The 27976-nt window shown below is 41.9% G+C and overlaps 1 protein-coding gene and 1 long non-coding RNA gene across 6 annotated transcripts in view; one reads left to right on the top strand and one right to left on the bottom strand.

Moving 5' to 3' along the window:
- The window catches only part of DENND2B (DENN domain containing 2B), a 212536-nt gene that overhangs the window by 156394 nt on the left and 28166 nt on the right, over positions 1 to 27976 (top strand). For all 5 annotated transcript variants that reach the window (XM_072985737.2, XM_072985740.2, XM_072985736.2 and 2 more), the window contains 6 exons: positions 754 to 850; positions 2796 to 2840; positions 10972 to 11156; positions 13259 to 13368; positions 15948 to 16017; positions 27812 to 27889. In XM_072985737.2, the coding sequence (XP_072841838.2) occupies positions 754 to 850; positions 2796 to 2840; positions 10972 to 11156; positions 13259 to 13368; positions 15948 to 16017; positions 27812 to 27889 (585 nt within the window). The remainder of the gene's footprint in view (positions 1 to 753; positions 851 to 2795; positions 2841 to 10971; positions 11157 to 13258; positions 13369 to 15947; positions 16018 to 27811; positions 27890 to 27976) is intronic.
- On the bottom strand, positions 134 to 27976 carry LOC140703102 (uncharacterized). The gene is made up of 3 exons (XR_012082429.2): positions 27837 to 27976; positions 27574 to 27713; positions 134 to 776 (listed from the first exon to the last, which is right to left on the bottom strand). It is a non-coding gene; the product is annotated as an uncharacterized LOC140703102 (long non-coding RNA).

The following is a 27976-nucleotide window of genomic DNA, read 5'->3' as shown; positions in this document are numbered from 1 at the left end:
AATCAGAATGAACAATGTTTATCTGCAGATTGTAAAAGTTGGATTTTCTTGTATTTTAGCTATTTCCTGCTCATAAAGAAGTGCTTAAAATTTACATTGCTAAGAATATATTAGGATCAAAACATGAAAATATTTATATAAAGATTTTTATCACTAGCTATTCACAACTATACATATCCATGTAGGTCCTACAGAATTCACATTTTCTTGAGAGAACATAAAAGGAATTACTTCCGAGTAAACATCCATAGTATTATACTGTTATTCTTACATTCTCTCTAATAAAGGAGAAAATATAAGCACAAGCAATTAAAGTTACATTACAGATATTTAGAGAATATTTAGGAGATTTAGGTAATTTAGCTCTGGAACTCTTCTTACTAATCAACTACTGTTGTGTTCAATCTTGGTTAGGAAGCAGGTTCTGAAGTTTACTTCTATATGCAAACACCTACTGTGGAAGCTTGTATTGCCCCTACTTTAGAACTTGTCTGGGATGAATATTTTGTGTATAACAATAGTCATAGTTAAATCGCATGTAAGAGACAAGAATCGTAATAGCACAATCCTATGCATTGCTACTTAGAAGGTTATCTGCAAAGTTTACTTCCAGATAAGTGGTTTGGGATGCAGCCTGAATAAATCATGTATTTCTTGGAAAACAGGTTGGAAAACAGAATTTATACTTGGTCCATGTTCACCTTTGTGGATCGTGATGTGTGCTAGGTTGATGTCCATCCTTTTCTTTTACAGCTTGTACAAAGGATAAATTCCATCTATAGTGCAAAAAGAGGGAAGAAAAGATTGAAGAAGCTCTCAATGTCCAATATTGAAACAGCATCATTGAGAGGTACCCTGTGAAAATATTTTGAATTAATCAGAGAATACTGATTGTCTATAGCAAATGCAAAAAGAAAGTCCTGATCCATGTTAACAAAAGAAAATTGCCAGGGCAGTTCCTTTATGAGCAGTAACTAAAATTTCACAACTGTGTGCAAGCTTTGGAGTTCCTAGAGCACTTTTTTAAGGCACTATGCAAAAGTAGTTGACATAGGAGAAAAACTGAATGGAAGTCCAGAAATCTGACCGGATATTGTAGCCTTGATATCTGCAGTTAGGCTCAGTAGCAAGGTGGAGACTGCAGAGTCCTTGGTAGATGTTCATGTCTCAGATAACACCTAGCAATGGCACCTAGCCTGATGCAGAGTTCTGGAAAACTTGCACACTCTTATGGAATTTTAGTTATTCAAATAAAGATATTGTCTACGTGTAGATTTTGAATCTGTCCTCTGTCCTTTTAACAAGTAATTGTGATTTATGAACTGATTTTCATTGACTAGTAGTATACACACAGGCCAGAACCCTATCTATCAGCAGTCCCAAGTAGAGTAGATGCATTGAATCAATGGGAGAATTGAGTCACTATTCAAGAACTAATTCACTAAGTCTGCTCTAAATGGGACAAGCAGTAGGAGCCAGTGCATTAAGTTGCAAGGGGCAGATGCTTGTTCCTAAGAATGCAATGAATACCCACAAGGGAGCTGCAGCCAATTAGGAGTCTAATTTGTGTGTGTGTGTCCTAAAACAGTGGTCCCCAAACTTGAGCCTCCAGATGTTCTTGGACTACAACTCCCAGAAGCCTTCACCACCGTCTATGCTGGCCAGGATTTCTGGGAGTTGAAGTCCATGAACATCTGGAGGCACAAGTTTGGGGACCACTGTCCTAAAGCATTTAAGAACCCAAATCTGTCTTTCACAGATGTGAAGGTCCTTGACATTTAGGAACTGGTGTGTGCCCCCCTGAGCATTTAGAAGCACATATCTGCCTTTCACACTTGGCATATTTACTACAGGAGATGTTGGGGGAAGTCAGAGTAGTTGCAGCAGGCACTATCACTGTGTAATTTGTAAGGTAGCTGGCTTTCATTGTATCCTGGAATTTATCAGCTAGTTTCTTAACTGATAAATAAAGAATTGAAGTGCATAGATATGTCCATATATTCCATTAGTCCTTTTTTCCTGTTAACTCATTACATACACCTGTAAAATGTAAAAGTAGGTGGGTTCAAACAGGATCTCATATGCCATTTATTTCCAAATGTTTGTAACATGCATTACTGTGCATCTTGTGCATTTTTGCATGCACTTGTTAGCGTACATACATGTATGCCAGTGCAGCTGCTACAGCTGAAGCTCCTCACAGCCTTGCCTTATGTGGTGTGATGCTGCAAGAGTGGGCCATGACGCTAGTCCTGGGAAAGTAGCACAGAGGGCTGCCTACTGCTGATCTCTTGGATGTGTCTGCTTTCTGTCCTTGCCCACACCATTATCTGTTTGCCTACTGAAGAATAGCTGACCAAGATACACAACACTGTCTTTAACAGCTTGAAGAACCACACACTGTGAATGAATCATTTTGGCCACAGCTGTGACCTTCTGCAAATGGGCACTCTCACGTGACTAAGTGGTATTTTTCATGTATATTTCTGCTAACCTTAGCTTATAAACATTTTTCCCTGCCTTATCTGGTGTTGTACAACCTCCTTTAATGGATTTAAATTTAAATAGTTTTCAGTGTGTGTGTGTATTTAAGTGTGTGTGCATATGTATGTCTTATGCAACATGGGAATTACCTCCAAGTATCTAAACACTTTCAGAACCATGAAACATATCCCCATAGACATATCCCTGAAGAATCTGTTCTGAGAGATGCTCTTTGCATTGTGCTTTTTCCAAAGTTGTAGACATGAGAGTGAACATGGAGTATTCTAATGTTTAAATTCTTTCTCTTTCAGATGAAAACAGTGAGAGTGAAAGTGATTCAGATGACAGGTTTAAAGGTGAGGGCCTCACATAATATACCTTACCTTTTAGTTACTTTAAAATCCAGTGAAATAGAACCAGAGACATTCCTTTTTCTTTAGAAAGAGAGAGGAAGTTCAAAAGAGGGATAATTGTTTGTGATAGAGAGCACCATTCTATTTTGGTAAACAGAGTCCAGTATTGTCTGTATTTCAAAAATCTGCAAAACTATCTGACCAGGGGTGACAGTGCTGCAAGAGAGGCTTCTGTGAATATGGTGGGGAGCAGTACTGCTAGGGGTATTTTTAAAAAAGTTTTGTCTATATCATACCCTGTTATTTTTTTTCTTTGTGTTGCTGTTGTTCACCATCAAGCTGTTTCCATTTTATGGTGACTGTAAATTAGAGCCCTGCTCCGGTCTTACAAACAAGCCTATGACTTCTTTTATTGAGTCAATGCATCTCATGTTAGGTCTTTTAATTCTGGTCAATTTACAACATAATAATAAACGTAAGGACCCATCCCCAACCCACAATAAAATCAAAGCAACCCCCGAAAAAAAAACCACACACAATGGTGACAACAGATCCGAAAACACCAGTAACATATAACATAAATAACAAAATTAAAGGTGGAGGATATTCTGAAATGCTTTTTTGAACAGCAGTGTTTTTATATGCTTTCTGAATATTGGGAGGGAAGAGGCCTGATGTACCTCCACATGTACTGAGTTCCACAGGGAGGTGGCCACCACTGAGAAGTTCTGGTTCCTAGTCATGACCTCCCTCAGGGTGGTTACCTGGAGTGTCAAGGCTTGGGAGGTGCAAGTGGCATGGGTGGTATATCTTAGGGAAAGGCGGTTCAATAGGTATCTAGATCCCAACGATTCAGAGCTTTGTATGTCAACATTAACACGAATTTGGCACGAACGCATACAGGCAAGTAGTGCAAATAAGCCAGCACTGGGGAGATATGATGGTATCTAAAAATCTCCTGTTTTGCATCTGCTGCAGCTTCCATACCACCTTCAAGGGCAGTCCCACACAGAGAGCATTACAGTAGTCAATCTTCAAGATTACCAGCACATGAACTAGTGTTATCAGGGATTTCCTGTCTAAGTAGGACCATAGTAAGAACAGTAAACTGCCTAAGTTGGAAGAAGGGAGACCTGGCCATAGCCAAGACCTGTTTCTCTATGAAAAGAACCAGGTCCAGAACCACACCCAAATCATGGTACCTGGTATTTCAGGTGGAGTATAACCCTGTATGGATCAAACATACAGCCCCCTAACCAATCAGGATCCCCTCCTAACAATAAGATCTTCATCTTGACAGGATTCAATCTCAGTCTGTTAGCCCTCGTCCAATCCATAACTGAGGCCTAGAAGATCTCTGGGGTCTGCATTAGTTTGATTTGATGTAACATCCACTTATTTGTTCATGATATCTGTAAAGTTTTCCTCAACACCAATTTCAAATGTGCCTGTTTTTTCCTTGTCAGTATTCTTCACCGTTCAGGTTTCACATTTGTAAAAAGTAACTGAGAATATTCCAGCAATACATCCTTATACATCTGTTCTTCTTTGTGAATAACCAGACATCTTTGAGCTATAGATTAAGAATGGGAAAACACAGCTGGTTCATCGATGAAATCTTTGGCCTACCCCAGCCTCTGCCATCAGTCATGCCGGCCTTGAATTTGCTTTAACCTTAAAAAAAGAAAAAGAAAAAGAAAAAAATGAAGTGGGTCCTTAGTAAATCTGCACTATCTGCAGTACAGAAACTCCAGTTCCTGGCTACCTCCATGAGTGAAAATACAGGGTTTCTCAGGAAAAACTATATATATATATATATTTAAAGAAGACTTAATTGGGGGCAGATGGTGCTCAGATGACTTTGATGGCTTTAGAATCACTCCTGGGGCCTGTAGATTTTGAACATGCTTGTAGATAAATGTATGAACATTTTAATTTTCCAAAGTTGAGTCTTGTCTAGAAATGTGGAATATCTCCATTAGGAAACTAATATGTGAAAAAAAGAGAGAGTCTTTAACAGTTTTGTGATAGCTAGTAGAGTTTTCTGCAATAAAGTCTGAAACTTATAAAATTTTGAAATGGCTCCCTAATGGTGCAGCTCCTTCATGGATTGCTGCCTTGTCGTGGCGAAGGGGCTTGAGTAACTCAGAGAAGCTATGGGCTATGCCGTGCAGGGACACCCAAGACGGACAGGACATAGTGGAGAGTTCCGACTAAACGCAATCCACCTGGAGTAGGAAATGGCAAGCCACTCCAGTATCTTTGCCAAGAACGCCCCATGATCAGAAACAAAAGGCTAAAAGATATGACGCTGGAAGATGGGACCCTCAGGTCGGAAGGCGTCCAACATGCTACTGAGGAAGAGTGGAGGACAAGTACAAGTAGCTCCAGAGCTAATGAAGTGGTTGGGCCACAGCCAAAAGGACACCCAGCTGTGGACGTGCCTGGAAGTGAAAGGAAAATCCAATGCTGCAAAGAAAAATACTGCATAGGAACCTAGAATGTAAGATCTATGAACGTTGGGAAGCTGGAGGTGGTCAAACAGGAGATGGCAAGAATAAACATCGACATCCTGGGCATCAGTGAACTAAAATGGACAGGAATGGGCGAATTCAGCTCAGATGATTATCATATCTACTATTGTGGGCAAGAATCCCGTAGAAGGAATGGAGTAGCCCTCATAGTCAACAAAAGAGTGGGAAAAGCTGTAATGGGATACAATCTCAAAAATGATAGAATGATGTCAATACGAATCCAAGGCAGACCATTCAACATCACAATAATCCAAGTTTATGCACCAACCAGCATTGCTGAGGAGACTGAAATTGAAGAATTCTATGAAGATTTACAACACCTTCTAGAACTGACACCAAAGAAAGATGTTCTTCTCATTCTAGGGGACTGGAATGCTAAAGTAGGGAGCCAAGAGATAAAAGGAACAACAGGGAAGTTTGGCCTTGGAGTTCAGAACGAAGCAGGACAAAGGCTAATAGAGTTTTGTCAAGAGAATAAGCTGGTCATCACAAACACTCTTTTCCAACAACACAAGAGGCGACTCTATACATGGAAATCACCAGATGGGCAATATCGAAATCAGATTGATTATATTCTCTGCAGCCAAAGATGGAGAAGCTCTATACAGTCAGCAAAAACAAGACCTGGAGCTGACTGCGGTTCTGATCATCAGCTTCTCATAGCAAAATTCAAGCTTAGACTGAAGAGATTAGGAAAAACCACTGGGCCACTCAGGTATAATCTAAACCAAATCCCTTATGAATACACAGTGGAAGTAAAGAACAGATTTAAGGAACTAGATTTGGTGGACAGAGTGCCTGAAGAACTTTGGATAGAGGCTCGTAACATTGTCCAGGAGGCAGCAACAAAAACCATCCCAAAGAAAAGGAAATGCAAGAAAGCAAAGTGGCTGTCCAACGAGGCCTTAAAAATAGCAGAGAGGAGAAGGGAAGCAAAATGCAAGGGAGATAGGGAAAGTTACAGAAACTTGAATGCAGACTTCCAAAGAATAGCAAGGAGAGACAAGAGGGCCTTCTTAAATGAACAATGCAAAGAAATAGAGGAAGATAACAGAAAAGGAAAGACCAGAGATCTGTTCAGGAAAATTGGAGATATTAGAGGAACATTTTGTGCAAAGATGAACATGATAAAAGACAAAAATGGGAGGGACCTAACAGAAGCAGAAGACGTCAAGAAGAGGTGGCAAGAATACACAGAGGAATTATATCAGAAAGATTTGGATATCCCGGACAACCCAGACAATGTAGTTGCTGACCTTGAGCCAGACATCCTGGAGAGCGAAGTCAAGTGGGCCTTAGAAAGCCTGGCTAACAACAAGGCCAGTGGAGGTGATGGCATTCCAGTTGAACTATTTAAAATCTTGAAAGATGATGCTGTTAAGGTGCTACATTCAATATGCCAGCAAGTTTGGAAAACTCAACAGTGGCCAGAGGATTGGAAAAGATCAGTCTACATCCCAATCCCAAAGAAAGGCAGTGCCAAAGAATGCTCCAACTACCGTACAATTGCACTCATTTCACACGCTAGCAAGGTTATGCTCAAAATCCTACAAGGTAGGCTTCAGCAGTATGTGGACCGAGAACTCCCAGAAGTACAAGCTGGATTCCGAAGAGGCAGAGGAACTCGAGACCAAATTGCTAACTTGCGCTGGATTATGGAGAAAGCCAGAGAGTTCCAGAAAAATATCTACTTCTGCTTCATTGACTATGCGAAAGCCTTTGACTGTGTGGACCACAGCAAACTATGGCAAGTCCTTAAAGAAATGGGAGTGCCTGACCACTTTATCTGTCTCCTGAGAAACCTGTATGTGGGACAGGAAGCAACAGTTAGAACTGGTCATGGAACAACTGAGTGGTTCAAAATTGGGAAAGGAGTACGGCAAGGCTGTATATTGTCCCCCAGCTTATTTAACTTATATGCAGAATACATCATGCGGAAGGCTGGACTGGAAGAAACCCAAGCCGGAATTAAGATTGCCGGAAGAAATATCAACAACCTCCGATATGCAGATGATACCACTCTGATGGCAGAAAGTGAGGAGGAATTAAAGAACCTTGTAATGAGAGTGAAAGAGGAGAGTGCAAAAAACGGTCTGAAACTCAACATCAAAAAAACTAAGATCATGGCCACTGGTCCCATCACCTCCTGGGAAATAGAAGGGGAAGATATGGAGGCAGTGTCAAATTTTATCTTCCTGGGCTCCATGATCACTGCAGATGGAGACAGCAGCCCTGAAATTAAAAGGCGCCTTCCTCTTGGGAGGAAAGCGATGACAAATCTTGACAGCATCTTGAAAAGCAGAGACATCACCTTGCCAACAAAAGTCCGAATAGTCAAAGCTATGGTTTTTCCTGTCATGATGTATGGAAGTGAGAGCTGGACCATAAAGAAAGCAGACCGCCAAAGAATTGATGCCTTTGAGTTGTGGTGCTGGAGGAGGCTCTTGAGAGTCCCCTGGACTGCAAGGAGAACAAACCTATCAGTTCTAAAGGAAATCAACCCTGAATGCTCACTTGAGGGACAGATCCTGAAGCTGAGGCTCCAGTACTTTGGCCATCTCATGAGAAGAAAAGAGTCCTTGGAAAAAACCTTGATGTTAGGAAGGTGTGATGGCAAGAGGAGAAGGGGACGACCGAGGATGAGATGGCTGGACAGTGTCTGCGAAGCAACCAACATGAACCTGACACAACTCCGGGAGGCAGTGGAAGACAGGAGGGCCTGGCGTGCTCTGGTCCATGGGGTCACGAAGAGTCGGACACGACTAAACGACTAAACACACACACAATGGTGCAGATTCTAAGCGGTGTAGAATCCTAGAGAAATACCATAAGTGATTCCTCCAGACCACAGCATGTTAACATGAGATCTGTCCTCTACTGAAGGTAGTTAAGTTTTCTTTAAACATCCTTAGCCATGGGTTTTTGATATCTCTGGGATTATTTCACCTCTTATTTCTTCCCATTTAAAGGTCTTGTTGTCCATTCCCTCTTTTAATGTTTTGAGATCTGGGGGGTACACAACAAGGCTTTTTTTGGAGTCAGTATCATAGCTTGGAAACAAGATCTGGTTGATGTTTACCTTCACTGTCTTTTCATGAGCTAATAACTGGTCTTGGTACATCAGACACTGCAGTCATTTGTTTGGTTTTGGTTTACTGTATTGGTGTTTTTAATTGTATTGTAGATTTGACAGTTTGTTCTATTATGTGTTGCTTGATGTGCATCTTTTAGGTAGAATAAAGCAATATAAACATTCAATCACAAATAATAAAATAGCAGTTCCTCTGCTACAGTAAAAAAAAACAACAGGGTAATTAGAGGATGGATTGGTGACTACAATTTGTATGCATACATGGGGAGGGAGTAAAATGTGGCCAAATGCATGCCCAATGTCCCTGGGCTTTTTGAAGTAAAAAAACCCCAAACACACAGCAAATTGTGTGTCTGCACGCATGTGTGCATGCGCACGCTGTTTCCAGTCTTTGGAGAGTGTTCAGCCCATCTGTGCTACAGCACGAGTTGTATCTGAATGGAGTACTTTCAGCAGGTATGGGGAGTAAGAATCAGGATTGAGGTTTCTAGAGGAACCCACATAGCTCATTCCACTCTTCTCACTTTTTATCATCTATTAACAAAAATACCCGTTTGCATCTCTTGCATTTTGAACTGAACAAATATTGTTTGGGAAGTGCATGTTTCATGGGTGAAAAAAGCCTTGAATAGTTTAGGAGAGCAGGCTTACCTGGATGTACATCCATCTGTGTGAATCAAAATGAAGATGTACATGAGTAGTTACTACTGTAGGCTTATGAAAGAAGTGGAAAACTCTCTGACTAGGCTGTCAGTCATGTCACTTTTATCTTCTACCAAAGTGGAAGGGAAGGGAGATTATGGTAAGAGCTACCCAGTAAGCTCATGGCTAAGCTAAGCTTCAAACCAAACACTTCACATCAGAGTTCTTCTTAACCATGATACTATACCAGTGATCTTTTTGTAGTCTGTATAGCAATTTCAGCAAGATACGTACATGGAGAGCTTAGCACTGCATTTTTTAGAAACATATATTTCATATTGGTTATGGCATGCATTTGAAAAATTCTTTAAGGATAAAAAAATGAAAAGATTGTGAAATTACTGAAATAGGTTCCACTTCTCTTCAGCTGTCTTTGCTGCTGTTACTGTCTAGCAGTCTGGTCCATCTAACTCTTCATTGTCTAGCCAGTAAATCTGTTTTTATGGACTGATTTCCAAACTAGTGCCAGATTCTGCTTTTATTCCAATGAATGTTCTGGCTTGAGGCAGACTGCTGTGGTATTTGCAATTTGAAGTACAGCAGAAACAGATGGATAAAACTGCAATGTGTTGCTGCTAGTTTTATGGGGCATAATATTAGTATTATGTGTTCACTATCATATTTTTCTCTTTCTCAAAAATAATACCCTGGTGAATAACTCAGTGGTTTCTTGGTATATAGAAAACATAAATGAAATATTGCCTTAAAACCAATGAAATGGCACAGTGGTGTCTGGCTGTGGAGCCAGAGGTTGGGAGTTCGATTCCTCACTGTGCCTCCCTGATGGAGCCTGGACTCAATGATTCATAGAGTCCCTTCCAGCTCTGCATTTCTAAAATGGTTAATAAAATTGAAACTACTGTATTACATACTAAAATGCTTAAGTATATACCTCCAATGATAAGCAGCTGCTAAAAATGATTTCAGCTTAACAACTTTATAGAAACAGCAAAAATAATGCATTTCCCGATGGACAGAAATGGGAGCATATTGTTTTCCCAATTTAATTTTAAACTAAAAGGGCAGGAAAAGTCTCTGAAAAAGATATGGGGTGAGGTATTTGCATTGTTGCAGAATATTAAGCTTGTTCAGTGGCAGGCAGGGAATAAATTCAGACACCATGTGGCTACAGAGGACTGAAATGTCTGAAAATCACATCTTGTTATTTCAAAATTCGACATGTAGAGTTCTGCCATAATTCTTGGTCACTAATGTGCATTCATCACTTGATCTGATTGGATTATAAGCAAGGAGAAATCTTGCCTTTATAAATGCAGAAATTTAGAAATGGAAAATTCTGCAAATGATTCTATTCCTTTGCATTACTCTGTCCTCAAAGCTGAAGCGTGTAGGCAGGATGGAAATGATTCTATATTAGTTGTAAGGTAGTTCTGTATATAAGTGTTTATTGCTATAGCATTTAGATTGTATTAGGCATCGCAAGTTTATTATACATGTTTTTATATTGTCAGTTGAGAACTTCATGTAGGGCTTAACAGTCTGTCAGTCAAAACTTTTTTGTTTATGGCCATAGGCCTTTACAGTATGCAATGTATGATATAAAAAGAAAATCCATGTTTTAAAAACATGTTTTTAAAAGTGCCCTTCTTTGAGCATCTCCAGCTAAAGTAATGCTTGACAAGCTATACATGCTAAAGTTCTTTTGAATGACTTCTGTCATTTCACTGTTGGAAGAGACCATCCTTGCTGTGACCAAAGAATTCAGAGAACACATGCTTTGGGCTAGTACTGCACCTCTGACCAAACTTCCAACTATTGTTTTTTTTTCTTTCTTTTGTAATACTAGCTCACACCCAACGCCTTGTCCATATTCAGTCAATGCTAAAAAAGGCCCCTAGTTACCGGACCTTGGAACTGGAGCTGATTGAATGGCAGGAACGTGAACTGTTTGAATATTTTGTGGTGGTTTCCCTTAAGAAGAAGCCCTCCAAAAACACATTTGTTCCTGAAGTCACATATCAGTTTCCAAAGGTAAGAATTTTATTGGTTGGGCTTTCAGCTTATTAGATCTGGTTATTTTGTTTATTATTGTTATTGTTTCTGGTTTTTTTGTTTCTTGTTTTGTTTGGTTTTTGGTGGTAATATCTGTGAGATACTGTTAGGAACATGTAGGATCTGTTCAATTTTACTTTGTCTCTAAGTGATTATTTAATGTCTTGTTTGTTATATTATATAAACTACCCAGAGTAGTACCTAGCATTAATGGATGGTATATAAGTTTTTGAGACAGACAGACAGACAGACAGACAGACAGACAGACAGACAGACAGACCTTTCCTACTCTAAAAATGTTTCCAATGTACTGTCATAGCACTTTGGAAGAGTTCCTTTTAAGACACTAATTCTATGCACAACATTGAAAATAGTCCAACTGAATTTCTAAGTGAACCTACATAGGATTAGGATAATGAAGTGCAGTGTGGTAGATAGAGAGTTAGATTGGGATTTACTGGTAGAAGATCTGGGTTCAAATCCCTGTTCAGTTATGGAAAATCACTGGTGGTTGGCTCTGGTTAAAACCACTCCTTTACTATCTTATATAAACTTCAGAAATCCTCTGCAGGATAATGCTGCAATCTTTTAGAGGTCTGTGTATAGCTTAGTAAAGGCAGTACCTGTGTGTCAGTGAGCCATCTTTTTTGCACCATTGATTATCCTGCCATTTGTAACTATTGCCAACATGTCTTGATGGGCTAGAGGTTGAACCTGGTAGGAAGTGCATGTGTTTTTCACAAGTTGTGAATTCAGCACTGTTGAGACCTAAAACAGTAACATAATGATATGTATATTTGAGGGGGAGGGCAGTGTTTGTTTCCTGCTAGTGGTATAGGAATTCACATCAAGGTATAACCTGAAGGAAAGAATGGTCTCATTAGGGAAAATACCTTGTCCCTCTTCCCCACTTCAGAGGGTTGGCTGGAAGATTCGTAATGGAGGAAGATTGATGCAGAGATGTACAGCAAGGGCACCTTCCATGAGAGGGACAGACTTCATAGAAAGTGCCACTCTGAATTTGAGCAATTCCCCATCTTCTCGTTCATGGTTGCCCACATGTCAGGCCTTCACTGGGTGTCTCAGGCCTTTAAAAGAGGTGGTTTGGGGATGGGGGGGGGAGACTATAACATTTTATTTCCTAATGAGGATATTCCTTTGGCTCAAACCATTATTGGATACAACCCAGCAGTGCGGGTGCCTGTAATTTCAAGACTCTCACCCATGTAAGGCTATCTGAGTCAGTTAAATACAATGTTAGAGTGGTGGTTATTATTTCAAACAAGAAACACTCACGATAGAGTGTATATCCATACAGAGGAGGGAAAATTCCAAGATTCTGATAACAGATTTTGTGGAACTTCAGCAATTATCAGACCAGTCTGTTAATAGTGACAACCAATTGTCTCTGTTGCTTTTAATTAATTTAGCTTGAAGCTAGAAGGTGGATGCCGGTGACATTTGCTTGGCAGGGTTTTGAATCCAAACCAAGCTCATTTTCTGATGCTATTTCTCCATTTAAAATGATAACATCAAAATTTCCTAGGCTAGAAAAACAGTGCTGGCAGAAATGCATATCTCAAAGAAATTTGCAAGGAAAACTTTGTGCAAATTCTTGTGAGTGTGAAGATTAATGTTTATGAAGGCTATTTTGGGCAACAATTGTTTGAAAAATACAATTGTTGTAGAAATGAGTTAGACAGATATTTCAATCTCTACTTTCAGGTGTATACTTTTGTTACTCCATATGCATTCTAAAGGTTGTCCAGTGTACAGAAATCCTGCTGTGCAGCTTGGTGTGTACAGTAAAGATAATGTCATCATCAGCACATGGCTTCTGATTCCCTTTAGCAATTTCAGGCTGTGTGTATAGAGTACAATCTGCACACACCCTAAAATTGCCTTTAACCAAAATGTTGTGCATGCAGAGTTGTACTAAGAATTTCAAGACAATTTTCTCCTTTCATTAATTTATTTGATCTGGTTTTCTGCATGGGTTACATACTTACAGTGGTGATTTCAAAATGTTGATTTGGGCCTCCTTTGTTAGACTCTCCTGATGTTGACTTTTTCAACCACAGCTAGAAAGACCCACAAAACAAGTCCGTGAAGCAGAAGAACGGCTCAAAGCCATCCCCCAGTTTTGTTTTCCAGATGCGAAAGACTGGAATCCAGTGTCAGAGTACAACAGGTACAGGATCCTGCTAGTAGCTGTGATAACGGGTGACAAAACGGGCATAATGTTTTGCCCATTATCTAATGATATATTGTATGTAGCTGATCCCCCCCCCCCGAATGTTGTAACATTTTGCTACAGTGTTTCCCTGAAAATAAGACAGGGACTTATATTAATTTTTGCTCCAAAAACCCCATTAGGGCTTATTTTCAGGGGATGTTTTATTTTACAGTCATGTCATCTTCTGTTTGCTGCACAATGCTGCACAATAGTGGAGGCAGGGGTTTCACTTAACTAGGACTTATTTGGGGGGTAGGACTTACAAGCATCCTGAAAAATCATACTAGGGCTTATTTTCTGGTTACGTCTTATTTTTGGGGAAACAGGGTAATACAGTATATCACAGAAGTGAGTACATCCCCTCACATTTCATAGATATTTTAGTATATCTTTTCATGTGACAACACTGAAGAAATGACACTTGGCTACAATGTAAAGCAGTGAGTATACAACTTGTATAACAGTGTAAATGTGTTGTCCCCTCAAAATAATGCAACACATAGCAATCAGTGAAACCGCTGGCAACAAAAGTGAGTACACCCAATGTCCAAATTGGGCCCAAGTAGCCGTTTTCTTTCCCTGGTGTCATGAGACCCGTTAGTGTCAAAAGTCTCAGGTGTGAAGGAAGAGCAAGTGTTATCACTCTCACTCTCTCAGACTGGTCACTGGAAGTTCCACATGACACTTCATGGTAATGAACTATCTGAGGATCTGAAAAAAAATGAATTTTTGCTCTACATAAAGATGGCCTCCTAGGCTATAAGAAGATTGCCAAAACCCTGAAACTGAGCTGCATCATGGTGGCCAAGACCATACAGCGGTTTAACAGGACAAGGTCCACTCAGAACAGGCCTCACCATGGTCGACCAAAGAAGCTCAGTATCATATCCAGAGGTTGGCTTTGGGAAATAGATGTATGAGTGCTGCCAGCATTGCTGCAGAGGTTGAAGGGTGGGGGGTCAGCCTGTCAGTGCTCAGACCATACGCCACACACTGCATCAAATTGGTCTCTAGGGCTGTCATCCCAGAAGGAAGCCTCTTCTAAAGATGATGCACAAGAAAACCCGCATACAGTTTCCTGCAAATAAGCAGACTGAGGACATGGATTTCTGGAACTATGTCCTATGGTCTGGTGAGACAAGATACACTTATTTGGTTCAGATGGTGTCAAGCGTGTGTGGCGGCAACCAGGTTAGGAGCACAAAGACAAGTGTGTGGTGCGTACAGTCAAGTATGGTGGTGGGAGTGTCATGGCCTGGGGCTGCCTGGGTGCTGCTGCCACTGGGGAGCTACAGTTCATTGAGGGAACCATGAATGCCAGCATGTACTGTGACATACTAAAGCAGAGCATGATCCCCTCCCTTCGGAGACTGGGCCGCAGGGCAGTATTCCAGCATGATTAACATCCCCAAACACACCTCCAAAACGACCACTGCCTTGCTAAAGAAGCTGAGGGTAAAGGTGATGGACTGGCCAAGCATGCCTCCAGACCTAAACGCTATTGAGCATCTGTGGGGAATCCTGAAATGGAAGGTGGAGGTGTGCAAAGTCTCTAACATCCACCAGCTCTGTGATGTCGTCCTAGAGGAGTAGAAGACTCCAGTGGCAACCTGTGAAGCTCTGGTGAACTGTATGCCCAAGAGGGTTAAGGCAGTGCTGGAGAATAATGGAGGCCACACAAAATATTGACGCTTTGTGCCCAATTTGGACATTGTCACTTAGGGGTGTGCTCACTTTTGTTGCCAGCAATTTAGACGTTAATGGCTGGGTGTTGTGTTATTTTGAGGGGACACCACATTTACACTGTTATACAAGCTATATACTCACTGCTTTACATTGTAGCCAAGTGTCATTTCTTCAGTGTTGTCACATGAAAAGATATACTAAAATATTTATGAAATGTGAGGGGGTGTACTCACTTCTGTGATATACTATATATCACATCTAGTTTCTGCTCCTGTTCACAATTCCTGCAAATGTAATTTGCTCAGTATTAGTCGAAGACAGCCATATTATTATTTATATAACCTTGAATTCTGGCCATTCTGGGATATTTGCCTGTGCAAATATCCAGAAATGATCCAGATTATTTCCAGAATTCAGGAAATACCTGGTTCATTTCCTGAGTCAGTCTACAACTCAGAAAATGGTACACACCTGCCCTTGTCCTCTCTCTCTCTCTCTCTCTCTCTCTCTCTCTCTCTCTCTCTCTCTCTGTGTGTGTAAAATCAGTGGTATCAATAAAAAAAATGAATGAATTGATTTTGAAATAGCTTTCAAATAAGACATTTAAGGCTTACCTCCTTGATGCTTGTGATTTTCAGTAATCATTTTACACGCGGATAGAATGAGTACAAATCCTTTGGTTAGTGTCAGAGCCTCACAAGATATGTGGAATAAAACAATGACTTTTACTTATCTGGAAGATATCTGAAGGCATGTCCAAAAATCTGATTCATTGAAAGGAAAGCCGAGTAAATCTTAATACCTGCTTTCAAGTAATGCACTGAAATCTATGGTAATCTTTATTACAGTGAGACATTCTCTTTCATGCTGACTGGAGAAGATGGCAGCAGAAGGTTTGGTTACTGCAGAAGACTACTAGTAAGTACATCAACTCTCTATTCAAAGTGCTAAATTCCAACATACTAAGAATTAGCCTGAAGAAGAGAAGATTAAGCGGAGACATGATAGCTGAATTCAGATCTGAAAGGCTATTGTGCAGAAGACAGATGAGACACATTTTCTCTTGATCAAATCACAGAATTAGAACCAGTGGTCTGAATCCTACCTGCTTTGGTAGTCCCAATTAGAGTAGACCCTTTGAATCAGTGAGGTTTATGTAGGTGTTGACTACATTGATTCAGTGACTATGCTCTAGTTAGGATTAATATTTGGGTGTTGGTCAATGGGTAGAAGTTGCAAGGAAGCATATTTCAGGTAAACTTCAGGATAAAAGTTCTAATGGTAAGAACTGCTGAACAGGGGAGCAGGTTGCTTTGAAAGATGGTGGTCTTTCCTTCACTTGAAGTGCTTAAGCAGAAACAGGATGGTGTAGTGGCATCCAGCCCTGTCAGTTCTGTATTAAGGGAAGGGTTGGACTAGAGAGCTTCTGAGATCCTTTCCAGTTGTAAGGTTCCATAGTTTAATATAGTCCATAGTCAGCCATGAGCATTTGTATCATCTTTGTGATATTTGTATCAGCAAAGCGGAGAAAATGACACCTGTCTTAAGGGGGACGTGGCTTAATAAATAATGATAATACATTTTAAAAGTGAAAGACACTTCTGAGGAACAGAGGATTCTAAAATTGTGTAATATGTTTCACGGTTCCTGATATGGAAGTGTTGGTTTTTCTTTTTTTTCCCAATAAGATCCTTTTAATCTTGCTTGCCCCATCTCCTTGTAAAATGCAGTTCTGCCTCTGACCCACAATCACAATTTTGTGTATTTCCAAACAAATGCTTACCAGAAATGAAACTGGAAGCATCTTACAGAAAAGTTGCCTGTTATTACTGTTGCTGATACGACTTGATACTCTGTGTCCTGGGTGACCCCATTAGCCCATTTGAATGAATAGGAATATGAGCAACGTAAATCCTATTCAGGGCTTCCCTGTCCTACTTGGACACAGTGGGAAGCAAACATTACAGATGCCTAGTGTGTTTACAGAATGGTATATAAGTCACTTTCTTTAGTAAAGATGATGTGTGGTGCTATTGCATTATAGGCAATTGTGTCCCAGATCTCCTTATCCCCTGGTAGAAGGCTCTTGTTCATCAAAGACTGAAGCCGTAACCTTTTGCCTTTTTAACGCAGTCCCTGCAGAATGTCTCAAAAGGTCCCCTAATCCTCTGGGGCAGATTTGGGGGGGGTGGGGTGGCACAAGAGCCTGAGAATGAAAAGGAAATCTGTGGCCCATCACACTGTTGCCTTTTTATTTCTGGAATTCTCTCCTGGATCAAAAAGCAGGAGGACCTAGTTGAATACATTGCTATGACTTCTCACTGCTTATCTTAGTCATATGTTTTAAACAAAGCTTGTGGTTCTGACAGAATGCCATATAGCTACAGTTGTTGCTTCAGCTGCTCTTATTATTATTATTTTGCAAATCAATGTGTAGATATATATGTATTCAAAAGTTGTAATCTAAAGTAGTGGTGATCATGCAGGATTGTAATGCTAGTCATGTAGGACAGAATTGCTCGTAGTGTCAGGTTTTGTTTTCATTCTAATTTGGGTTCAAATATTGTGATTATTTCACATTTGAAAACATAAAGTACTGTACTTACACAAGAACAGTTGTCAGGCTTCCAAAAGTATATGCATTGCGTATTGCATTACAACATCCTCAGACTGGCTTCACTTAACTAAGTGTTATGTTATAAGTACATTATGATGACTGGCATTAATGTCTGAATAAATTCAGCTTTAAATTCTGGATGTATCTCATATCCTTACTAGAAATTACATTCAGGTACTTAGGTTTGTGGAATCTGCAGTTCAAGTCTTAAATTTTGGCAGGATCCCTTGTTAAATACTTATTTCAGACATTGTTAGGAAACAATTTAGTATTCCTGGTTCAGGGATTACAGCGACCATGATGGAAAACTCAGAGCAGATCTGATTGAACACAGACTAGAGCTCATTGCAAAGCCTGTTCTGTGGCAGTGGTGGCAGTGAAGAAACAATTATTGTCTGCCACCATTGCATCTGCACAGAGCCACCCAGTAGAGCTCTTTCGGGTGGTCAAAGGCCTATTGCACAGATGATCACAAGAGAGAAACAATGATGGCCTGCTGTGAAGAGTTTCCATGGCTCTTTGCAGACAAAGTTACACAGATCCACTCTGACTGAAGACATGACTAGATAGGGGAATTTGGAGTGATCATGGTAGCTTTAAAATGCCCTTATCTTCAGTGCAATCATTTTTATTTCACATGAGTGCTCCTTCTATCCACAGGGGAGACATTTCTTCTCCTGTGAGAAGGATCCAGTCAGCAATTCAGATTGCTCCAATTTCACACACCCCTTTTAATTATTGAAAACCCTCCCCTCCCCTTTTCTCATGGCTGTCATTCCACCAGCAGCAGTAACTTTCCCCTTTTTGGGGGTTCAGATTAGTAAATGGCATAGCGCTACAGCAATATAGCAACCTAGCATGGATACTCCCTTATATCTGAAATAGCACTGCATCACTTAGGATAATATTGTTTTTTAATTGTGAGAAGAGGAAAATAGAGGAGAAGGTGTCTCTGCCATCCTTTCTGGTGTCACAACCTGCTTCATATGTCACAGTTTTGTCACCAAAGAGAACTCTGCCAACAGGTCTATTTTGAAGTGAATTAAGCAACCACACAGATTGCAGAATGGGATAATCAGGAACACTCCCAATTGCACCAAATACAGTAGTCCCCATATCTGTGGGATTGGTATCTCGTTTCACTTATCTGTGATTGCCGCAGCCCAGTATACAACATACAGGGGCACCCCTTTGTGGCTTTTGTCATGGCCCCTGTGGCAACCCCAGACCTACTGGAGTATCCCACCCTGTAGTTATGCTGCCACCAACCATTCCCTATAAGGAGTCACACAGACCAGGAATGGATTTTAATAAACAAAAGAACAAGGTTTATTGAAACAACAAACAGGGAAAATAAAAGGATCAGGTAAATAGGAAACTGGAACTTGGTATAGTCCCAATCATACACATACAACAGCTTGGTTCCCACGGAACACTTTAAGGTAACGCACAGACCCTGAACCTATCAGTTCTGGCTACCTAGATAGAAACCTGAACCTATCAGGTATGTACTAACTGACAAACAGTTGTACCCAGTCTGACACACAGACTCCAACTCCTCTTCTCCACACCAGCTCTAAATATATATACAGTACAGCTCCTCCCCCCTGATGTCCCGCCTTCCACTCCCCATAGGATGGAACTTTCCCTCCAAACCCATGACAGACAGGTACCATCAGTGCTGTATGTGACACCTCCCCTCTTTATAAGTTGTTTTGCAGGGGAAAAGCTAAAGTGCTTTTCTCCAAAAAAACAACCAGGATCAAAACACATAAACAGTTATACATTATCATACAATCCCATAACCCATACTTACTCACACTAGGTCAAACATATCACTTATGCATTTAAACATTAATATTTGCAATACATTGTTACCTTTATTAATACAAACCAAGCCTGTTCAATAAACAGGTACATTTAACTTTTGGTCACCAAAATATACATAGTCCATGGTTTCTTCGCCGTCTTCACTCGTCGGGTCTTCTTGACAAGGCGTCAGCAACACCGTTCATTGACCCTCTGACCACCTTCACTTCAAAGTCAAAATCTTGCAGGTTTAAAGCCCACCTCATAAGTTTACTATTATGGGTTTTCATTGTCTTTAACCACTGCAGTGGTGAGTGGTCAGTGCACAGAACAAAATGTCTTCCCCAGATGTAAGGCTTGGCCTTCTGAATCGCGTATACTATGGCCAGGCACTCCTTTTCCACGGTTGCCAAATGTCTCTCACCTTTCTGGAGTTTCCTGCTCAGGTAGGACACTGGATGCTGGTCACCATTTTCATCCTCCTGGCAAAGAACTGCTCCTACCCCGCTGTTAGACGCATCGGTGTAGATGATGAACTCCCGGTCGAAGTCGGGAGCACGCAGCACTGGATAATGGACGAGCGCCTCCTTCAACCTCTGGAACGCCTCCTCACAGTCGCTGGTCCACGGGATGCGGTCATCAGTCTTCTTCCGCGTCAGATCGGTCAGCGGAGTCGCCATCTCGCTAAACCTCGGGATGAACTTTCTGTAGTAGCCCACCAACCCAAGAAATGATTTGACTTTTTTCTTGGTGTTGGGTCTGGGCCAATCACGAACGGCTTCTGTCTTGGCCTCTAGGGGTTTGATCACTCCTCCCCCTACTATGTGACCCAAGTATTTTATTTCTGGGCTACCCAGCTGACACTTGCTTGCCTTTACTGTTAGCCCTGCTGCACTTAACCTCTGCAGCACTATCTCCAGGTGTTTCAGGTGATCTTCCCAGGTATTGCTGAAGATCCCTATATCATCAATGTAGGCCACAGTAAAGTCACTGAGCCCTGCTAAGGTCTGGTCCATCAGCCTTTGGAATGTGGCTGGTGCATTTCTGAGACCAAAACTAAGGACTCTAAACTCATATAGACTGAAAGGGCTGCAAAATGCGGTCTTTTCCTGATCCCTGGGATCAATCCTTAATTGCCAGTAACCCTTTACTAGGTCCAACGATGAAATGAACCGACAACCCCCTATGGTTTCAATCAGGTTGTCTAGCCTGGGCATTGGGTAGGCATCAGGAGTGGTTACGCGGTTTAATTTCCGGTAATCTACACAAAATCTAATGCTCCCATCAGGCTTGTCCACCAGGACTATCGGAGAGGACCAAGGACTAGAAGAGGGGACGATTATGTTCTCCCTAAGCATCTCGTCCAGCTCCTTCCGCACCTTGTCCCTATAGGGTCCCGTCACTCGGTATGGGGATACTGCTTGCGGGGGTGCATCCCCTGTGTGGATCCGATGCATCACTCCCTTCACTATCCCCGGCTTATTTGAAAAAACCTTATGATATTTAGTGAGCAGCACTTTTAGTTCTTGCTGCTGGTCTTGGGTAAGTGCAGGACTGATCTTCACTTCATCTGGGTTGTATTTCACTTCCCCTCTACCCTCCCAGAAGGGCAATTCAGCTTCCTCACTCTCAGCTGCTTTTATGGCAAATAAAACCCTCTGTTCCCCTCTGTAGTAGGGTTTCAGGGCATTCACATGTACCACCCTCCGTGCTTGGTGTTCCTCCTGTTCTATAAGGTAGTTCAGATCCGACATCTTGGAAATGACCCTGTATGGTCCTGCCCATTTGAGCTGCAGTTTGTTCTCTTTGCAGGGCCTAAGCCAAAGCACTTCCTCCCCTGGGTTAAAGTGCCTCTCCCTGGCTTTCTGGTCATACCAGGTTTTCTGTCTGACCTTCTGAGCTTGCAGGTTTTCTGCTGCTAGCTCTAGGTTTCTCTTCAGGTCATTCATTAAAGTGTCTATATACGTCACAACATCTTGTGGGTCATCCTGGGTGATCTGCTCCCAATTTTGTTTGATTAAATCAAGTGGACCTTTTACTTTTCTCCCAAACAAAAGTTCAAACGGACTGAACCCGGTACTGGCTTGGGGCACTGATCGATAAGCAAACAAAAGGGATTGCAGCTTCTGGTCCCAATTGTTTGGATTCTCTGCCAAGTAAGCCCTAATCATGCGCATCAGAGTCCCATTGAACTTCTCCGTTAACCCATTACTTTCGGGGTGATAGGCAGTGGTTTCCTTGTGTTTAATTCCACAGATTTGCCATAACCATTTCATGAGCTTTGAGGTAAACGATGTGCCCAAATCTGTGATTATTTCTGAGGCAAATCCCATCCTGGACATATACCCCACCAAGGCATCTGCCACTGTGTTAGTTTCGATGTTAGTCAAGGGTATGGCTTCAGGGTACCTCGTGGCATGGTCCACAATGGTGAGAATGAACCTGTTCCCCCTCTTTGTGGCCTTGGGCAAAGGTCCCACAATATCCACTCCTATACATTTGAACGGGGTGTCAATCACAGGCAAAGGGCACAACTTCGCTTTGGTCCTGTCACGGTTATTCCCCTGACTCTGACACACATCACATTGTTTACAGAACTCCTTGATCTGCTTCCCTATTTCAGGCCAGTAAAAATTTTGTGTGATTCTCTGCTGTGTTTTGTTCACCCCTAAGTGCGCAGCAAACATGTCAGAGTGCCCCTTTGTAAGATCATGGGGTGATACTTTTCAGGTACCACTAGCTGACTTCTGATCCCATCTCCTCCTTTTGAGATATTCATCAGGGTCTCTCTATATAAAATTCCCTTTTTCTCGCGAAATCTCGCTGGGGTTTCAGGTGTTAGCTGGGTGTCTGTCACCTTTTCAAAACACTTTCGGAGAGTGGCGTCTGCCTTTTGCTCTTGGCCAAATTTGCTGTCTGTGGTTAAGGTTTCTGCCACAGCTTCGGGACTACCCTCACCTGCTTCAGCCTCGGGCTCTTCAGTACCCCCCTGAACTGTCCCCGTGGTAGCTTGTGAGCGTGTAATCACTAGCACCCGTTTCACATGTTCAGCCAGGTCATTTCCCACGAGCACGGCTGCTGGCAGAGTCGATGAAATCGCTAGCTGCCAAACTCCCCTCCAGCCTTGAAAGCTCACAGGTACCTCAGCTACTGGCAGTGAGATCACCTGCCCCTCAATCCCTGCCACCTTCAGGCTCTCATTTGGGATTATATACTCCCTAGGAATAATGTCTGGATGGCACAGGGTCACCTGGGAACAAGTATCCCTTAGCCCCCTATACTGATGGTTAAGTATTCCTACGTCCACCCCTGCGGTCTCAAACAATTGCGAATCTGTCCTAACTAGTAAGCAGCGCTTGACCTCCACAAGAGGACCATTTTCCCCAGCCTGATCAGCAGATGTAACTGGTCCAGAGTGACTAGCCATGGCAACAGGCTCCCTCAGTGGCAAGGAGCTTTGCTCTGTCTGGACACAGAACACAGCTTTTGGCTTGGTTCCACTCAAATCATGAGGCAAATTTCCCTTTAGCTGCTTTAATTTCTCACACTCTGAGATTAGATGGCCCTTTCCTTGACAGAAATAACATTTTCTGCTGTACTTAGAGTCTTTCTCATCTGGTTTTGGTTTTCCCTCCAAAATCTGAGGTCTTGGTGGTTTCATATCTGAGGGCTTCCCTTCAACATGGGCCCCTCCCCCTTGCTGGTTTTTCCCTGGTCCCTGAGAGTACCTGCTGTAGGTTTCTTTGGGCTTACCCACAGATTTCCCCTCAGCACCTAAGGGCTTCCTTATTTGGGAAATAAAATCTGCGATCTCTGCCGCTTCTGTCACCGATTTAGGTTTCCTCTCCCTCACATGGAACTTTAGTTCCCCATGCAGGACTGAATAAAATTGTTCCAGCGCTATCAGGTCTTTGAGCTGCTGGAAGGTCTCTGTCCCCTCCTGAGACAGCCATTTCTCTAGCAACCTCACCAGTTGGGCCCCCACTTGGGTAAAAGTCTGCTCTGGTTTTTTTGTGAGTGACCTGAATTTTTGCCTCAGCTGTTCAGCATTTATCCCATGCCGGGCAAACACCAGTTTTTTAAACTCAGCGAAGTCCTTCAGCAGTTCCACTGGCATCTCTGCATAGACTTCTGCCAGGCTGCCACTGATTAAAGATCGCATAATGGTCATCTTCTCAGTTTCCCTTACTGAGAAGTCCACAAACGCTCTTTCCACGAGGGAAAAGAACACCTCAGGGCAATCTCCCTTGTTGTACACAGGGAATTTCTTCAAGTCAGTTTTAGACAATTGGCCCAACTCAGAATCTCTATTGTTATTATTGTTCTGGTTCATCATTTCCAATTTTCTTAACTCAAACGCCATCCTCTCTCTCTCCAATCTTTCTTCTCTTTCCATTCTCTCTCTCTCTAATTCGAATTGTCTTTGTTTCTCCCTTTCCCTTTCCTGTTTCTCTTCCCTTTCCATTTCAAATTGTCTTTGTTTCTCTCTTTCCCTTTCCTCCATTTCCCTCACCCTCAGTTCATGCTGTTGGGCTAGGAGCATTCTTCTGAGTTCTGAGGTCAGTTCTCCCGTGCTCTCATCCTGCACTGAGCCAAATTCCTCCTCAGAACCTTGGTCTCCCTGTGGTTCTCTCACTTTCCCCATTTCTGCCATTTGGCTTCGAGTCAAGGGCATAATCCCCCCAGAACAGGCTGCCTTCAAAAGTCACGCCTCAAAATAAAACGACGACTTTTTTCCTTTTGCCTCAGAAACAGCCTTCTATAGACTGCTGCTGTTCCTTCAGCACCAACTTGCAACTGTTGCCAGGTAGAATCCACCCCCTCTGCTAGGCCTCTCAGCAGACAGGCTAGATCACTGTTACTTCACGCAGCTTTGCCTCAGCCCTTTCCCGCCAAAACGGGTTGCCTCAGAGCTCCCTAATCTAGTCCCCCAATCTGAGTTTGCACGTTCTTCCACTAGCCTACCTCCCCGTGAGGTAAGCCTAGAAGATTACCTACGCGCCCTCAGATTTTCCCTGACTAGACCCCCCTTGCTCTGGGCCCACTTGCCAAGGCTTTGCTGGACCACTGGACAACTGGACCAGTCGTATCCCACACGCTGGACACCAATCAATGTGGCAACCCCAGACCTACTGGAGTATCCCACCCTGTAGTTATGCTGCCACCAACCATTCCCTATAAGGAGTCACACAGACCAGGAATGGATTTTAATAAACAAAAGAACAAGGTTTATTGAAACAACAAACAGGGAAAATAAAAGGATCAGGTAAATAGGAAACTGGAACTTGGTATAGTCCCAATCATACACATACAACAGCTTGGTTCCCACGGAACACTTTAAGGTAACGCACAGACCCTGAACCTATCAGTTCTGGCTACCTAGATAGAAACCTGAACCTATCAGGTATGTACTAACTGACAAACAGTTGTACCCAGTCTGACACACAGACTCCAACTCCTCTTCTCCACACCAGCTCTAAATATATATACAGTACAGCTCCTCCCCCCTGATGTCCCGCCTTCCACTCCCCATAGGATGGAACTTTCCCTCCAAACCCATGACAGACAGGTACCATCAGTGCTGTATGTGACAGCCCCTTGTATATTTTATATAGGGTTATCTCGTATCCCACAGTTTTAGTCATCCAAAAAGGGCAGTATGGGTCGCTCTTACTTAAAACACATGTGGTTGCTAGAAAATAGGATGAACCAAACCTCATTAAAAGCAAACCAAGTAGTGAGCAATAAGCTGATCTGATTTTCCCCTTAGACGCTGTAGTTGATGCAAGTCCTGTTGATGCAACTTGGGACCCTACTTGTCCTGTTATAATGGATATGTTTCAGTTGATGCAGCCTAAGAATGTGGCCAGGATCTGTAGGGAGCTGAAAGCCACCACATATGGGCCGGGCCCTTCACCTTCCTGGCTTGTAAAAGTAGCTAGAGGGGGACTAGCTCAGTGGGTTAGGGAAGTGGTGAATACCTCCTTACAGCAAGACAGGATACCAACATGCCTAAGTGAGGCATTTTGTTTTAAAATCCCTCCTTGAATCCCACTGTATTGAGTAATTATTGACCAGGCTCCAATATTCAATTTTTGTGCAAGTTGTTGGTGCATCCGCCTCCCAGCAACAGAGGTTCTTGGATTATATGGATTAGGGTCTACTAGGAGTAGTTTCTATGCTTTCTATACTAGATTGTTCAGTGGTCAGGTACCTGGCTTTGGAGCCAGAGTTTGGGAGTTTTATTGCTTCCTTGGTGAGGGTTGGACTGTATGAACCATGGGGTCCCTTCTAGCTCTGCAGTTCTAAGAGGATGATGACTGTTTGCAAAAATAGCTTGCATTGTTTTGTGAATGCTGTTTAGAATGCAAACATTGCTTTGTTCATAAGTATGATTGTCAGTCATAAAAGTCCATTAGGTTACATCCATGATAACTGTTTTCAGTTTATGTGCAATCTGGTCTGAGAAATTGTGAGACGGCTGCTAGGTATGGGACATTTGCAGATTCTCAGGTTTTGAAGTGAACTGAAAGACCAAGTTTTTTCAGCACCCCAAAGCAGCAGAGTGGACAGAAACAAGAGTTCAGCTGATGCAACCCTTTTCCAGATTTGAGGTGCTCCATTATTATCAATGGGGTTGGTTAAATGCAAGTGGAGTGACTGCTTTTGGGAAATGGACAGATTTGAAAGAGAGGTCATGAAGCAAGAGACATTTGGGAAATCAAAGTGCTCACTGTTATTTTTAAACTCAGTGACATTGTAGCTTATAAGACTTAAAAAAAAAAACCCAAGAGTAATATTTCACAAGGCCAGAGCCTTTGACTAAACTGTGAGCAGTTATTGTTCCTGCTATTATATATGACCTAGGAATGCAGTGTTTTTACTGGCACTCAGCAAGACAGCTCTTAGCTGGTCGCTGTCCAGGACGCCTGGCGTGGCTACAGCATTCCTGGAGATTTGACACAATGATTTTAACCCAAATCCCACATGCTAGATATAATCACTTGATGCTTTTAGAAGGCGTTTTTATACCTAATATGGACAAAGAAGGATTCTGCTTTTTCAGAAACGTGACATCTGCTGAGCAGCAGGTCTTGATCCAGAAATAGATGCATCTGTGTCCATTTAAGTGCAGGGTTTATTCATAATTTTTACTGCAGCAGTACACACACCTGCTGACCAATCCCACTCGTTCTCAGATTATAACATTAATTGGCTGTTTCCCTTGAGCTCTGTGCAAACTGCTGAACAATTTGATCACCTATTCTCTGATAAAAACATTTTGAAACATATAGTGGTGTTATTAGTTTTTTTTTTTTTAAAAATCTCTTTTAATTTAATTTAAGTGGAAATTGAGAGATGCACCTCATCCATAGGTACACAGACGTGTTATTTCAGAGATTGTCTTTGTTCTTGATATGGAGTCATGTTATGTCATTGTGATATAACTTTCTTGCCTTCCTTCCAGACATCCTGTGGCACCCCCCAAAATTGGTCAGAACCAGTTTTGGGGGTTCACAGAAGGCTGGAGTGGTAAAGGTGGATAACCATTTCTTCTGATAGAAGCAGTTCTATTTACAATATCATCTTTTTGGATCATGGCTGTTATTAGCACACAGTGGTAGATGGCTGAATTTAATTTTATATCCTTCACAGGGCAGATAACAAATCTGTGTTGTTTTACATTCAAAATAAAGAAATGTCTACACATTGAGCAGAACAGTGAGAGTAATGTCCAGGCGTCTTTTCTTGGGCCAGTCCTGCTGATTTACCTGCATCCTGGTTGTTTTTCTCTTGTGTAAAAGCTACACCATGGACCAAGAAACAGAACAAATTCAGACTCAACATGCAGATTCCTTTAGGAAGATTTGTGGTAGCAACATCAACTACAATCTGATCCACAGTCACAGTGGATTGAGCTCTTATTTTTTTCCCTTTCTCATAAATGTCCTCGGTGGTTTCATTTCATCTACCATAGAAAAGCCATAGGGGAGTTGCAAAAATTAAAATTGAATAAATGAATGGGTTTTTTTGTTTCATTGCATTACCTTGGACTGATGATGGAGACTGCAGAGTAACAGCCGGAGCGTATAAGCATTCCTTGTTCATATAAGTTTCCTGTCTTGCAGGGGAAAAAGTTTCCCTAAGAATGACTAGTTTGGTGAAGAAAAGATTCATGATTAAAATCCTGTCCAAAAAAGAAACAGACAGAAAACAATATTGTCAATAAATGGCTTAACATTAAAATACAATTCAGACCCCCTTTTTTTCCCTTATTGTTGTCAGCCAAGTGGAAAAGGTCCACGCCTACCTGAAGTATATTGTGTCATCAGCCGCCTGGGTTGCTTTGACTTATTTTCCAAGGTAAGCTGTTCTTTTTGCACTGCCTTTTTGTTAGCTGCTCACAGAAAAGTTTGGAACTTAATGAATCAAGAAGAAGAATTCTTTGCT

This window comes from Pogona vitticeps, chromosome 1 (assembly GCF_051106095.1).
Source record: "Pogona vitticeps strain Pit_001003342236 chromosome 1, PviZW2.1, whole genome shotgun sequence".
Classification (NCBI taxonomy): domain Eukaryota; kingdom Metazoa; phylum Chordata; class Lepidosauria; order Squamata; family Agamidae; genus Pogona; species Pogona vitticeps.
This window is presented reverse-complemented; position numbering and strand designations above follow the sequence as displayed.